Source organism: Aspergillus niger (assembly GCF_000002855.4).
Source record: "Aspergillus niger supercontig An09".
NCBI classification, from domain to species: Eukaryota; Fungi; Ascomycota; class Eurotiomycetes; order Eurotiales; family Aspergillaceae; genus Aspergillus; species Aspergillus niger.
In genome coordinates, this window is record NT_166525.1 from 1,094,233 (window position 1) to 1,107,064 (window position 12,832).

General features: G+C 50.1%; 6 protein-coding genes across 6 annotated transcripts, besides 1 other annotated feature; 3 read left to right on the forward strand and 3 right to left on the reverse strand.

The window, feature by feature from the left end:
• Nucleotides 1–314: 314 nt before the first annotated feature.
• On the reverse strand, nucleotides 315–1,434 carry An09g04910 (uncharacterized protein; the record flags this gene model as incomplete). Its single annotated transcript, XM_001393767.3, has 2 exons — nucleotides 315–729; nucleotides 791–1,434. The coding sequence occupies 2 exons, from the start codon at nucleotides 1,432–1,434 to the stop codon at nucleotides 315–317; spliced, it is 1,059 nt and encodes a 352-aa protein (XP_001393804.1).
• Nucleotides 1,435–1,950: 516 nt separating this feature from the next.
• An09g04920 (hypothetical protein) lies at nucleotides 1,951–2,916 on the forward strand (the record flags this gene model as incomplete). Its single annotated transcript, XM_059749808.1, has 4 exons — nucleotides 1,951–2,007; nucleotides 2,091–2,163; nucleotides 2,519–2,646; nucleotides 2,746–2,916. 4 exons carry the CDS (start codon nucleotides 1,951–1,953, stop codon nucleotides 2,914–2,916), a joined length of 429 nt encoding a protein of 142 aa, XP_059601425.1.
• A 1,156-nt stretch (nucleotides 2,917–4,072) lies between these two features.
• Nucleotides 4,073–5,956: a mobile genetic element (Remark: Tndm3 has a short direct repeat at the site of insertion.;~Title: probable transposon Tndm3 - Aspergillus niger).
• Nucleotides 4,182–5,825, forward strand: An09g04940 (uncharacterized protein; the record flags this gene model as incomplete). Its single annotated transcript, XM_059749809.1, has 1 exon — nucleotides 4,182–5,825. One exon carries the CDS (start codon nucleotides 4,182–4,184, stop codon nucleotides 5,823–5,825), a length of 1,644 nt encoding a protein of 547 aa, XP_059601426.1.
• A 716-nt stretch (nucleotides 5,957–6,672) lies between the features above and the next one.
• An09g04950 (uncharacterized protein) lies at nucleotides 6,673–8,913 on the reverse strand (the record flags this gene model as incomplete). The annotated part of the gene is made up of 4 exons (XM_001393770.3): nucleotides 6,673–6,815; nucleotides 7,136–7,421; nucleotides 7,493–7,857; nucleotides 7,926–8,913. 4 exons carry the CDS (start codon nucleotides 8,911–8,913, stop codon nucleotides 6,673–6,675), a joined length of 1,782 nt encoding a protein of 593 aa, XP_001393807.3.
• An 868-nt stretch (nucleotides 8,914–9,781) lies between these two features.
• An09g04960 (uncharacterized protein) lies at nucleotides 9,782–11,399 on the forward strand (the record flags this gene model as incomplete). Its single annotated transcript, XM_059749810.1, has 5 exons — nucleotides 9,782–9,817; nucleotides 9,876–10,283; nucleotides 10,684–10,947; nucleotides 11,022–11,087; nucleotides 11,151–11,399. The coding sequence occupies 5 exons, from the start codon at nucleotides 9,782–9,784 to the stop codon at nucleotides 11,397–11,399; spliced, it is 1,023 nt and encodes a 340-aa protein (XP_059601427.1).
• Nucleotides 11,400–11,493: 94 nt separating this feature from the next.
• An09g04970 (uncharacterized protein) lies at nucleotides 11,494–12,521 on the reverse strand (the record flags this gene model as incomplete). Its single annotated transcript, XM_001393772.3, has 2 exons — nucleotides 11,494–12,011; nucleotides 12,083–12,521. The coding sequence occupies 2 exons, from the start codon at nucleotides 12,519–12,521 to the stop codon at nucleotides 11,494–11,496; spliced, it is 957 nt and encodes a 318-aa protein (XP_001393809.3).
• Between the last annotated feature and the right edge of the window lie 311 nt (nucleotides 12,522–12,832).

Below are 12,832 nucleotides of genomic sequence, written 5' to 3' on the forward strand. Positions count from 1 at the left end.
CACTCCTGCGTCTTCGTCTTTCCCATTATGGTATAATTTTTCCGTCTCCCAAAGATAAGACCCAGGCCAGTTCGCCAGTAATGCATGAAATGAAAAGAAAAACTCAGAATAGAAAGGAAACGGAAGGAAAGCCAGCATTGAACGCAGCGGTAGGAGTGAGGGGACAGGACAACCGGCCGGTTTCGGCTCGCGCTCAGACAGTTGATGTAACCTCTTTATCGAGCCAATCGCGCCCATCGCTAAGACGACCTTGCGGCTGCCCTCTCCCCATCACTCACCGACCGTAGTGCAACGCAGCACGTCAGATCGCGCCATCACAACATCCAATCCAGCCCGTTCGCTTCCTCTTCCACGGGAAAGACTTCGCGCGCATATTCCTCCATGTCTCGCCAGCCCTGCCATAGGTGTCGGGCCTCATCCGTAACACGCAGTGATATAACCCCTCCGGGACCCTGCATCATTCCCGCACCCGCACCTTTGCCATTGGCTGGGCCCAAGCCCTTCGGCGACCCGGCCGCAGGGCGGGAGAATTCGGGCTGCGGGAAGTAGGGTGCATCGCATTGTCCAAACACCACCTCAATTGCTTCCAGTTGTTCCCGATATCCGGGAGGGATGTTGACCTTGACTTCGACCTTGGGCACGCGGACGTAGCGGCATGGGCGACCGAGAGCGCGCGAAAATGCCGCACAGACCTGATTGGGGGAGAGCGTCTCGAAGGTGAGGGCGATCCTGCGAAACATCAGCTATCAGCTCCATGTCATCACCCGATAAATGACCGAGGTAAACCTACCGATGGCCGTTCCACTTCTTGGGTCCGTCCTTGAAAATCTGCAGCAGCGCCGGTCCCACGTCATGCTCAGCATCCAGCCAGGGGAGTGGAATATCGGGGTCGAAAGGCGCGTGCCACTCAAAGCTTCCGTCCTGCATCAGCTCCATCTGGAAGAGGGGGTATGGTAGACTCGTAAAGTTGTTGTTGTAGATTCCGGCGTAGACGAACGTCGAGGGCAGACCGAGTTGACGAACGTAATTCTCCACGGTGAACTTGGGAGCCCAAAGGGGCACCGGAGGCCATGGTCCATGCACAGAGTGGTCGGGCATACTGCTATAGATGTAGTGTTGAATGGTTCCTGCTCGCTTGGCGGCATCGGCCAAGGCGCGTCCGATCGCGACTTCATCGCCAGACTGGGAGGTGGTGTTGATGAAAGCAAGATTGGCCCCTTGGAACAGGGAGTCCATCAGCTCTGTGTTGCCCAGGAGGGGACCCTGGAAGAGAGTGACATTGGGTAGGCTTTGTAGTTCCTCCGCGATGAGGCCCTTGAGTGAATGGATCTGAGCGCGAACATGGTGGCCCACTGCCGAAGCGACACGGATCAGAGACGCCGCCTGGCGACCCGTAGCGTTCACCACGGCAATGGTCTTTCTTTGTTGTGTCATGAGTTATAGCGGGAGAGGATTGGTGGGAATGCGGGTATAAGAGATAATTCTCCGCGATAGGAGGAGAATATAGAGAGGAGGGGGGACTTTTAAAAAGTAAAAGAAGAAGAAGAAGAAAAAAGTATGCGGGGTAAAATTAAAGCAGGGAGGGAAAAGTGACCAGCGGACGAACACGAAGGAAGTAAGTCGGGCAGTCGAGCAGATCTGGAGTCGGGTCAGGTGGCCTCCCAGAATAGGAAAACAAGTCAATGCGAGGCCGATTTATTGCCAGCTAGTGATGTTGTGGAGGTTGGTGAGGCAGCAGGTGTGGTCGTGTGTCGCAGTTGTCGAGAGAATTTCCTGAGTCGTAGTACAGATTTCCAGGTGTTGTCTGGGTGGTACTTCGACGAATGGAACAGTGGGGTAGTAGACGGAGCAGTTGGCGGAGAGTTTAGTTATATAGCTCAGTGGGATATGATTGCCTGGGGACAGTTGATTTGACAATGCCGCAATCGAAGAATTCAATGGTGCAAGATGATGACGGGTCAGGCAGCTGCTGTTGTTGCTGTTGCTATTGCTGTTGCTGCTGCTGTGGTTCAAAAAGAAAGCCCCGGGAAACTACTGGAGTACGAAAAAAAGGAATCCCACCACAGAAAAAAAGGTCGATGATGTTGGAGACAGCGGCGGATGATGAGATATTAGGTGCTCCAACTCCAGACCGACACAGCCGGGCTGCTCGCCAAAAGCCAGGTTTTTGTTAGTTAATGCAAAGCAGCGCCTCCTCCGTTGCAGGCACGGATCTCCCTCGTCGAGAGGATAATATGAATAATAAGAATCACCGAATGCTCCAACGAGGCCGAACAAGTGGACACCCCCCCAGAGCCGGTCTGGCGCACCAGGCAAGGAAAATGACCTCACACAACTGAGATTTTTCAAGCGATTTGCACCCCCAAATAAAAAGAAAATAATAAAAATAAAAATAAAACAGCAAGAGAAAAAGATAATCGTAATAATCGGTTTAATTGATTCAGATGCAGTATAATTGAGAAATCGCGAAAATGGCGGGAAAAAAAATAATAAAAATTCAACAAGAGCCGTGGATCAGGTCTAGTGCTTGGTTCCGAGATTCGCACCCACAATGACCCTAATCAGCCCTGTTGGTCAGGGGAGACTGCACAAGCTTTATCAGATTGGATTGGAGGAGGGAATGACGATGGAATACAATTGACGAAGGTTTCTAAAGGAAGACGCTGTGACTACGTAGGAGGGAGGTCTTATAAAAGGGACAACCTGGTCTATGAACCGAAATAGAAACCTTTTCCCCCTTTCCAGGACATGTCGGTGTGCTCGCCGCCCACGTATCTAGGGGCCCCTAGAAGCGACGTCGTAGAGGAGAAAGAAAAGGAAGTAACTGCGGTCTGTGTGCTGCGGCAACGGGGACCCGATGAGCCCACGACGACTATCGGCTGGTCTGGATTGGGATCGTCTGGGGTTTGCATCTAATATGGGAGGTGGTACCCATTAGTGAATTTCTTAACTCCTCCCACAAATCCCTGTTCGCTGGGAAAATCCTGGCCAGGCAAAGAAAAAGCAGCCCCGGTCCCATGATGTGATGGGGAGTGTTCCGATGTGCTGTCCGAGGGGTTTATATCGAGTAATGCGAAACAGTCATAGAATGGAAGGCCATTTGATTGAACGGTGTCAGGCGGGATTGCAAACTTCGGATGGCTGACACCATTCCAAGGTACTCGGCTCTCTGTTCCTGAGGGTACTCGTCTCTAGGTTTCTCTCCCATCTTCCATTGCGTTGGTAGGTCTCGCTCCATTGAGTTCGAAAGCCGGGGGTGACAGGCCAGCTCGGCAGATGAGGCAACTAGAGCAGCAGCCCTGACATGAAGACGGGACCTTGTTGGATGTTGCTAGAAGTGCCCACGATGTCCACGATGATGAGGTTGACCATTGACATTCTTTCCTTTACGTAACTCGGATGCAGTTCAGGGGTGGCTGGACAGGGAGCTGAAAGAACTAGCAATATCCACCACTACCACCATCATCATCATTATCATGGATAGAAGAAGTATGGCATCATGAGGATGTCGTAGTATGATTCAGTCTGAGAATAGTGCCTATTGTAGGGCGCAATCTCAACCCGTGGGATATCCTCTATATCCGAAGGTAGTATAGGGATGCGATGCACCTTCCAACATTAACGGTTCCAGCTAAACTAGAGATTCTTCATTATTGCTGAATTTGGGTAGCAAAAAAAACCAAAAAAGCAAAGTGCATATTCTATCAAAGAATGTCCGATCCCGGCAAGTGCCAGCCAATGGCAGCCAATAAACAGTGTGGGCGGGGGAGTACTAGCGGGCCTCCCACTGATCGACTTTTGGGGACAGCCACCGATTCTGAGGCAGTCATCTATCTAGTCAAGACGTTATAGTTACTTCTGTCTTCTCTATCCATAGAACTACCTGCGGTGTTTGTTCTTTGATTCTTTGAATGTATCTATCTGTATCTCACTCTTTTCACTTCTCTCTTCCTCCTCTTCTTCCGCCCCTCCTTGAACCAGTCCTACGTTATGGAGAATAGCAAGTGATTAACCCACCACATTGACTAACTAGCGAAGAAACCGCCGTCACAGCCGACTGACAAAGCCCGGCTAACGTAAGCGGCAAGCGAGTCGGCCACGTAAGCGAGTCGGCCACCCCATCGAAACTCGTCCACGCCTCCGAAAGCGATGCTATCCAAACAGCCATTACACCACCAAAAATGCCTAAATCATCAAAAGAGTTGGTGGAACAAGAGGGCAGGCTCTGTTTAGCAGTTGAATCTATTCAGAAAGGTCATACAAAATCTATTCGTGAAGCTGCACGCGTTTTTCAAGTTCCCCGATCAACACTTCAAGATCGCCTAAATGGGCTCAAATTTCGCAAGGATACTAGAGCCAACTCACATAAATTGACCTCTATAGAGGAAGAATCACTTGAAAAATGGATTATATCGCTAGATCAACGTGGTGCACCACCAAAGCACTCTCAAGTCCGTGAAATGGCGAATCTACTACTTCAAAAGCGTGGTCAAAATACAACTATCTCTGTCGGACAAAAATGGGTTACCAACTACATCTCAAGGCATGATTCCTTGAAAAGTCGATATAGCCGTCAAATCAACTACAAACGAGCGAAGTGTGAAGAACCTGAAACTATTCAGATGTGGTTTAAACGCGTACAAACTGCTATATCAACATACGGCATTGTCGACAAAGATATCTATAACTTCGATGAAACTGGCTTTGCTATGGGTATCCTGGGTACTACTAAAGTAGTAACACGCTCAACATGTCAAGGAAGACCCTTTCTTATACAGCCAGGGAATCGCGAATGGATAACTTCAATTGAGTGTATCAACGCTGCTGGATGGGTGCTACCAGCATATTTAGTGTTAAAAGCAAAAACACATATTCAAGCTTGGTACGAAGGAAGTCTACCATCTTCCTGGAGGATTGCTATATCCTCAAATAGATGGACTACACGAGAGATTGGGGAAGCATGGCTCAAAGATCACTTCATTCTATACATTAAAACACGAAGAACAGGTCAATATAGCCTCCTCATACTTAACGGGCATGATTCGCATCTAACACCTCAATTTGATGACATATATTATCAAAATCAGATTATACCTGTCTGTATGCCTGCTAATTCCTCACATCTATGTCAGCCTCTAGATGTTGCATGCTTTTCGCCTTTGAAGAAGGCCTACAAAGATCAAGTTCAACAGCTTATCCGTACGGGATATCATCATATCGAGAAGGTTGATTTTCTTGACATGTATCCGAAAGCCCATGCTCAAGCGTTTACTAAAGCAAATATACAAAGCGCTTTTAGAGCTTCAGGTCTTGTTCCTCTAGATCCCAGCAAGATACTAAAGAATATGATTTTCAAGGAGACCAGCCGTCTGAGCAGTCAAAGCACCTCCTCTTCTTCGATCTTTACAAAAACACCAAGGAATTCGAGGCAATTCAAGAAGTACGAGTCTACACTATCTCAATTACTTCAACAACAAGATACTCCAGCTACACCAATACAGTCAGCCTTATCGTACATCTTCAAAGGCGCGGAGGTTGCTTTGAATCATACAATACTACTTGAGCATGAAAATCGCCAACTATGTGAAGCTCTTGACAAACGAAACACCAAGCAGAAACGCAATCAACATCAAATGGATGGTTTGAATGGCCTCACTGTACAAGAAGCGCTTGAGGCTTTCAACCATGCTAGAATATTGGAAGAACAGGCTGGGGATGCAGGCCCTAGGGAGGATCAACCACGCCGTCGGGCGCCTCCTAGGTGTAGCGCGTGCCATATTGTAGGGCATATACGTACTAGATGTCCTAATCGAGCAGTATCTTGAGATAGAGCGCTTTTAAGCGTTGAATTAGGTGTTCAAAAAGCATCATTTTGTATGTAAATCAGAATGATGATATACTACTAGCGGAGGTGGCCGACTCGCTTACGTGGCCGACTCGCTTGCCGCTTACGTTAGCCCACGTTGCTCTCCAGACCCATCGGTCCAAATCCTTCTTACCGGCCAATCCGTGCGCCGCAGCTTCTCACGCGTCTGCCAAGACCCGGGAGCGGTGTTTCTTCTGGGGCTCCTTTTGCGACGAAAGTGGTTCTCTACGGCCGGTGGATGATGTTTAGTCCTGAGTAATAGTACCACTTGAGCTCTTTTTTTTCCTCTCAGGTTTGTTTTCCCACAAGGTCAGTAAGGGGAAGGAAGACCTTTCATACCAACCAAGCAGACGGTACGACAACCCTGCGACAACACATCCGGACCATGTCTGCAAGGGAGCAACCTTCATCTGATCAATACCTTATCTACCCTGGAACTACTACTAATTAGGAGAGAGCAGCAACCGCGTGGTGAGAGCACGGTCTTTCCATCTAAGAAATATCGAGTTAGCGGGATATATTGTTATATAAGATTAGGAGCAACTCATCGTCATCATCGTCAAGCCACCACCGCCTTTGATCATGTGCTGACCCGGTCAGCTGCTCCGTCATAGTTTTTTTTCTAGCGGAGTACTAGCACTACTAGTACTGTATACTGCTGTTGCTGCTGTTAAAACGCCAGTAAATGCAGATGTTTTATCCCAATCAGGAAGGTCCTCGGAGCAACTCACTAACCTCATACACACTAGACTAGTAGTAGTATACTAGTAGACTAGTAATATACGCATCTCAGCTGGGAAAACATCTCAGCAATGGCGCAATTCAAAGCGGGGTTCGCCGTCGTCCATCGGATTCCCCTCCATCCATCCGACATGCATGACCCCGGCCTGCATGCCCAGGGATCCTGCATGTTGGTCAGGTATCTCCGCGGAAAGGAATTCCCTTCTCGCTGTCTACATAGTAGCAGTAGAAGTCTAATACTAGTGAGATCGCCTTGTGGAAGTTGTATTGGTGGTCATCATAAGGTGGCATACCCCTCATTCCGTCATGTATACTGTGAGATACCCTAGTGGTGTGAGCCACACATAGTATGAAAGCTCTAGAACAACAACGCTTTTCCGTCTAAAACAGGCAATCGAGAAAAAAAGAAAGGAAAAAAAAAATACGACCACAAACCATCAAAGCTCCTTTCTCTAGAACAAACCGATCGCCATCGTCAAGGTGCCGATCCCGCCATCACTCGCTGCGCCATACGTCCTATAGACACACTCGAGTCCTCCAGTTCCTCCATCTCGCGCTCACTCACCTCGCGCGGCCCAATCCCCGCCAACCCCCAGACGCCAGGTCGGCGCCGGGCCAACAACTGCGCCGCCGTGCGTTCGTCAGAGTGCAGATGCGCTCCAGACTTGCGTAGCAGCAGCACGTGCTCCGAGAATCCTGCGTTGGCCGCCAGGAACAGCGGCGTCCGACCATTGCGGTTTCGCAAGTGCACGGAGCCACCCTGGAGCAACAGGTATCGGAGAATCTCAATTGAGGGAGATGTCGCTGCGAGGTGCTGTGAGGTGACGTGGGTGTCAGTTTGCTTTTTTTCTTTTTTCTCAAATACAGCTCAAGGGGTTGCCTTACGATAGGTGTGTTGCCCGAATAATCGGCGTCATTCAATAACCATTGGTGTTCTCGGGCCACAATCTCCTCCACGCGCTCGAGATCACCCTGCGCGATGGCGTACCCGAGCACCGTGAGGGACTGAACGCGCTCTGGGAGCGCCCCGTCCGGGTGGCGGAAGACTGGCTGCGATACCTCGGTCAATTCGCCGCGAAGAGATACTGACATTTTCTTGGCTACCCATTCTGGGGTGGAATCGGGAAGAGCGAGAAGATACGACATCTTGGTCAGTGCAGCTTCGGTGGTCAGGTCGAGTCCTGCGACGACTCCGGCGCGAGAGAGACTCATGCCTGGGGCATAGACTGGGCTGACACTTCCCGTCAGACCTGGTTGGTTGGTTGCGTCAGATTGAATTCTGGTTTGAGGGATTCTTGGCAAGGGTTTCATTACTCACATTGCGTGACATTCACGATCACGATTCCTCTCTTGATAGCGGCGGCCAACACATTGGTCATGGCATTGTCTTGACCACTCGGTGCGTTACCGGCGCCAAACGTCTCCAACACTAAACCACGAAGTCCTTCCAGCTTCAGCACGGCGTCGACCATCTCCGGCTTGATACCAGGGAAGATACGAAGACACGCCACGTGGGTGGTGTCGAGGTTGGTCTGGATACGGAAATGTTCGAGGCTCTTCGGTCGGTTGACCAGCTCCCAGTTCACGTTGGTCCGCATGGAGGTTGTCACCGCCAGCGGGGGGCAATTCGGAGAGTCGAAGGCAGCGAAATCACTGGCCGCGACCTTGATCGACCGGTTGCCACGGAACAGTCGGTTGTTGAAGTACAGGCACACTTCGGGAATCATGAAATGGCTAGCCACGACCAGTGATCCGAGAAGGTTATCGGTGGCATCATTCTGCAATTCCAGCATGGGCGCCTGTGCTCCAGTGAGAATCACGGGCTTTCCGAGATTCTGCAGCATGAAGCTAAGCGCTGAGCATGTGTATGCGAGACTGTCTGTTCCGTGGAGGACGACGAAGCCATCGAAAAGTGTGTAGTTTCGTTCAACGGTGTGGGCGATCTGGGCCCAACCTTTCGCATCGATAGAACTGCTATCGAGGAGCTCTTCGAACTCGAAGACAGTGTACCGCACCCGTCGCCCATAGGCTGTCTGTGGTGTGCGGAGAGCGGGATGTCCTTTGATCTCTCCGTCTGAGTTGATCACAACATCCATCATGCTCGGGTGCGAACCATCGTTGAATGTCGGCACCCGGGCCAGACATTGCTCCTGGAAACCTCTGGCAGGAATGAAGCCTGACGGGGACTGTCGCATACAGATTGTACCACCAGTCATGATAATGAGGACCCGGGACTCGGGGATGAGATCGTCCGGCTGCTGCTCAGACAGCTCGGGCAAGGGACCATTGACATCGAGAGCTGCCATGATGGAGGGCTGTGACGATGATCTCTAATTCTATGGCGTAGACAAGGCGCAAGAGAAAACAAAAGAAAGCAACGATGAAGTTGGCTGTGAAAGCAAAGAATGCGGGGCCTCAGATTTCAGGCCGCTCCAGATGCGAAACAGCCACAAACAAGGCTGGAAAGTATCTATCCAAGAAACTGCTTCCACAAAAATCTTTTTTTGGGGTCGTGGAGCTCGCAACTCTGGGAATAAGCTCTCCTTTCTGCGGTAGAAATAAACTGAGTAGGTCTTCAACTCCAGGGCAGAACGGGGTCGAGAGTTGGGCACACAAAGATAAGGTTAGCCGTTACCTAGCAAAAGGACTATGGACCAGCTTCAAGAACCAGGAGAAAACAGTGGACGTCCCATGATCCTCGCCCCTCATATGAACAACATTAAGAACTAGACTAGACCTGTAAAAATAGGCTACTTGATTGAGAGTTGGAGACACCACCCACATTGTCTCCGATTCACGGCCGCCGCATTACGTACAGAGCCTACATTGGTGGTGCCAAGAAGCCGCCCCAGCGCAGGATTTTCTTCGCCGGCCGCCCTCTCTTTTCGGGTGCGGTGGATTCCTCCGTCAACTTTAACCACCACCGCCTCCACTTGATGTTGGAGTAACTGCCTGGAACTTATGTCTGGGAAATGCTGTTGATCAGCCTGTCTGGGGTAAACGGGAGAAAGATGTGATTTATGGCGAGCACTGTATGTAGTGAGTATCATTGCGGTCGCAGAGAAGAATTACCCGTAGGCAAGTAGCATCACTTTTATGTGCTGCTCTTGCTGAGAAGGTTCTTATTTACCATAGGTTTGGAGCATAAGCTTGACCTTAACAAAAGGTCTCTATATGATACAGCTCCAAGTAACAACGCCATCATGTTCCGTGTCCTCCAGGCACGATCACTAGCCTACAGAAGGCATCATCACATAAGTCGAGATAGAACAGTAGCACCCTTTATCGTATACCTCCAGCTAAACAGCGTCAAAGACACTGCGCAGACTCACTTCCATACATCGTCCACACTCAACCAGGACAACACCACCACAATCAATCAACAAAGCCACTTACCATCCAGAGGACAGCGTATGTCGCATTAAGAATTGTAACCGCAGATTCCACAGAAAGAAGCCTCTGGTCGAAAATCCTACAACATTCTCCAATAGAGAATACTAGCCACCCGGGCCGTAATTTCATTTCCTCGCTTCTTGATAAGTCTTCCTTCAATGGCCCAAACGGGCATCCCATGTGCCTAGTCAGCGAGGTTGCTGGCTGCAGTGTTGCTGAATATAAGGAGAATGGTCCCAGTATCAAATTCCCTTGGCATATAGCAAAAGCAACTGTCGCTCGGGTTACCATGGGATTGGATTAGATGCATTCGCAGGGAGTAGGACATGGAGGTAAGTACATCAATACCTAGAACACATCATGTCTTACTGACTAACAGACCTCAATATCTCCACACTCGCAATATCCTCCTCCAGCCCATCGACTTCAATACCCTAAGTATAAGCGACATCTACAACCGCTTCGGCGAACCCTTCCAAGTCCCCATCTCACGAACTGACAACAACCCCATCCAACCACCACATGCGCCTACCCACGCCATCATCCCCATGAACCCGATCATCCCAGACAGCCAGCTCACAAACTGCACTATCAGAATAACAGACTTCGGCTCGTCTTCCTTCTTTGGCCAAGAATAACGGCGGTATTACACACCCCAACCATCCTCCTCCGCCTCCCCGAAGCCAACTTCCAGGACCCCATCATCACCCCCAGCCGCCGATATATGGACCCTTGGGTGTACGCTCTACGATATCCTCGGCGAACGACTCCTCTTCGAAACCTGGTCAGATAGTCCAGATGATATTGTTTGGGAGATGGTCAGTATGCTAGGTAAATTGCCGGAGAGATGGTGGCAGAGATCAGACTTTGCTATTTTCTCGAAGACAGCAGAGTCCTGGAGCTTGAGTTTGCGGGTTAGGTCTCTGGATCAACGACTGTGGCAGATGGTAAGGGGGAGACGCCTCGGACTTGCGAACTTATGGAGATGGTGATGAATTGTTTGAGGAGGCCCCTGTTGGAGGGAATGCTGGCTTATGAGCCGTCGAAGAGGGTGTCGGTGCGTGAGGTTATGGAGTCGGAGTTTATGGTGGAGTGGGCGTGGCCTGCGTTGTTGAGGGTGGGGAGGTGAGTGAGTGTCTTTGACTGGCAGTTTAGATTTTGTTTGGGTATATGTTTACTAGGAAGCACTGTTGGGTTGCTTTCAGAGTATATAAGCTATGGTAGTGATTTACAGCTCGCATGCTCTGATTTTACAGCTGGCAAATGCTTGGCTATTAGGGCCTTTACTAAAGAGATGAAGTTGTTCCTTCTAAACAAGAGGAAATTTGATATCACTGTCTATATGAGTCTATCCATGACACATCGTGGAACCACTTATGGTACACAGTCATTATTGTAATGTTGAAAAAGCACATGATGCAAATCATATGAAGATAAATCCCAAAACACCCTTACACCCAGCAAAAAGAAGCGAAGCAATCATCGACCAACAACTAGTCACTGTCCAAAACCACAACCTCGGCCTCAGCATCTCCAACACTCTCCACACTCAGCACATCACCCGCATTCACCCCTGTGATAAACGCTCCATCGCCCTCACTGAAAACCGCTTCGTCCCGATGATCCAATCGGATCTTGGCCTGGCCGTTCTTCGTCATGGGCAAATGCACATAGACGTTCCTCTTCTTCTTGCGGCTGACCACGTCTTCGCCAGCACCAACAGTCCACTGGAACTTCTGCCCGGGTTCAATGATTCCCGCGCCCATCACAAAGTCTGCGTGAATTGGGATCGTCTCTGGGATCTTAGGAATGGCGGCTTCCTCATCAGCCGGGGTTGCTTCGGGCCCAGCAGCCAGCGGGGAGAGGATAGGGACGAATGCTTTGCGTTTAGCGGCTTCGTCAAACGTGCGGGTGTGGTATTGGGGCTTGAGGCCATGTTTCCAGGGAAGAGCCCAGATCTGGAGGAAGTGGACGGGCTTATTGGATTCGTTTTGTTCGGAGTGTGCGATTCCTGGAGTGAATTGGTTGGTTAGTTTGGTCATTCGATTTGATGGTGATGGAGTCCAATGCTAGTCAACGTACCTGTTCCACCAGTGGTGAATTGAACGTCACCACGCTTCATACGGTAAAATTGCTTGCCCTGTGCGCCTTCCGCACCCTTTTTGATCATGCTATCACGGTGCGTGAGTTCTCCGTTGAGAATGTAGCTGAAGATTTCGGCATCACGGTGAGGGTGGGTCGGGAATCCATTACGGGCGGCTACACGGTCTTCGTTGAGAACGCGCAGACTGCCAAAGTTGTTGAAGCGGTGATCATAGTAATTGGCAAAACTGAAGGTGTGGAAGCTTTTGAGCCAGCCGCCGTGTTCGGCGTACCCGCGCTCACTGGAGCGACGGGCGACAATTGAAGCGTGTGCAAGAGGCTTTGACATAACGGAGTTGGTGGGAAGAATTGACTTGATGAGGAGCAGTATTAGAGGAACAAAGAATAGGAAGAGATAGGATGGTGTTGCAATTTGCATTCTGGAGAAAGTATTTCGTCGTTTGTCTAGATCGCAGATCGACTTTATACTCCTGGCCGGCGATCCGGGATTGGCTCGGGCGGGGCGCGGATGGGTAAGTAAGCATGGGGTAAGACTGACTAAGGGGTCCATCCAGCAAATTCCCACTCCATCCATCCCGGTTGCAAATCACTGACTGAGCATTTACAAAGTAGGTAGCTTCCGCTTTCGCTGATAATGGCGGAGTTTCACATTCCAACCCTCCCACCCTGCGCAGTCGGTGCTGAGCACGCGTCGGTCGATCATTACACTTTCTTTGTTGATGATCGGTA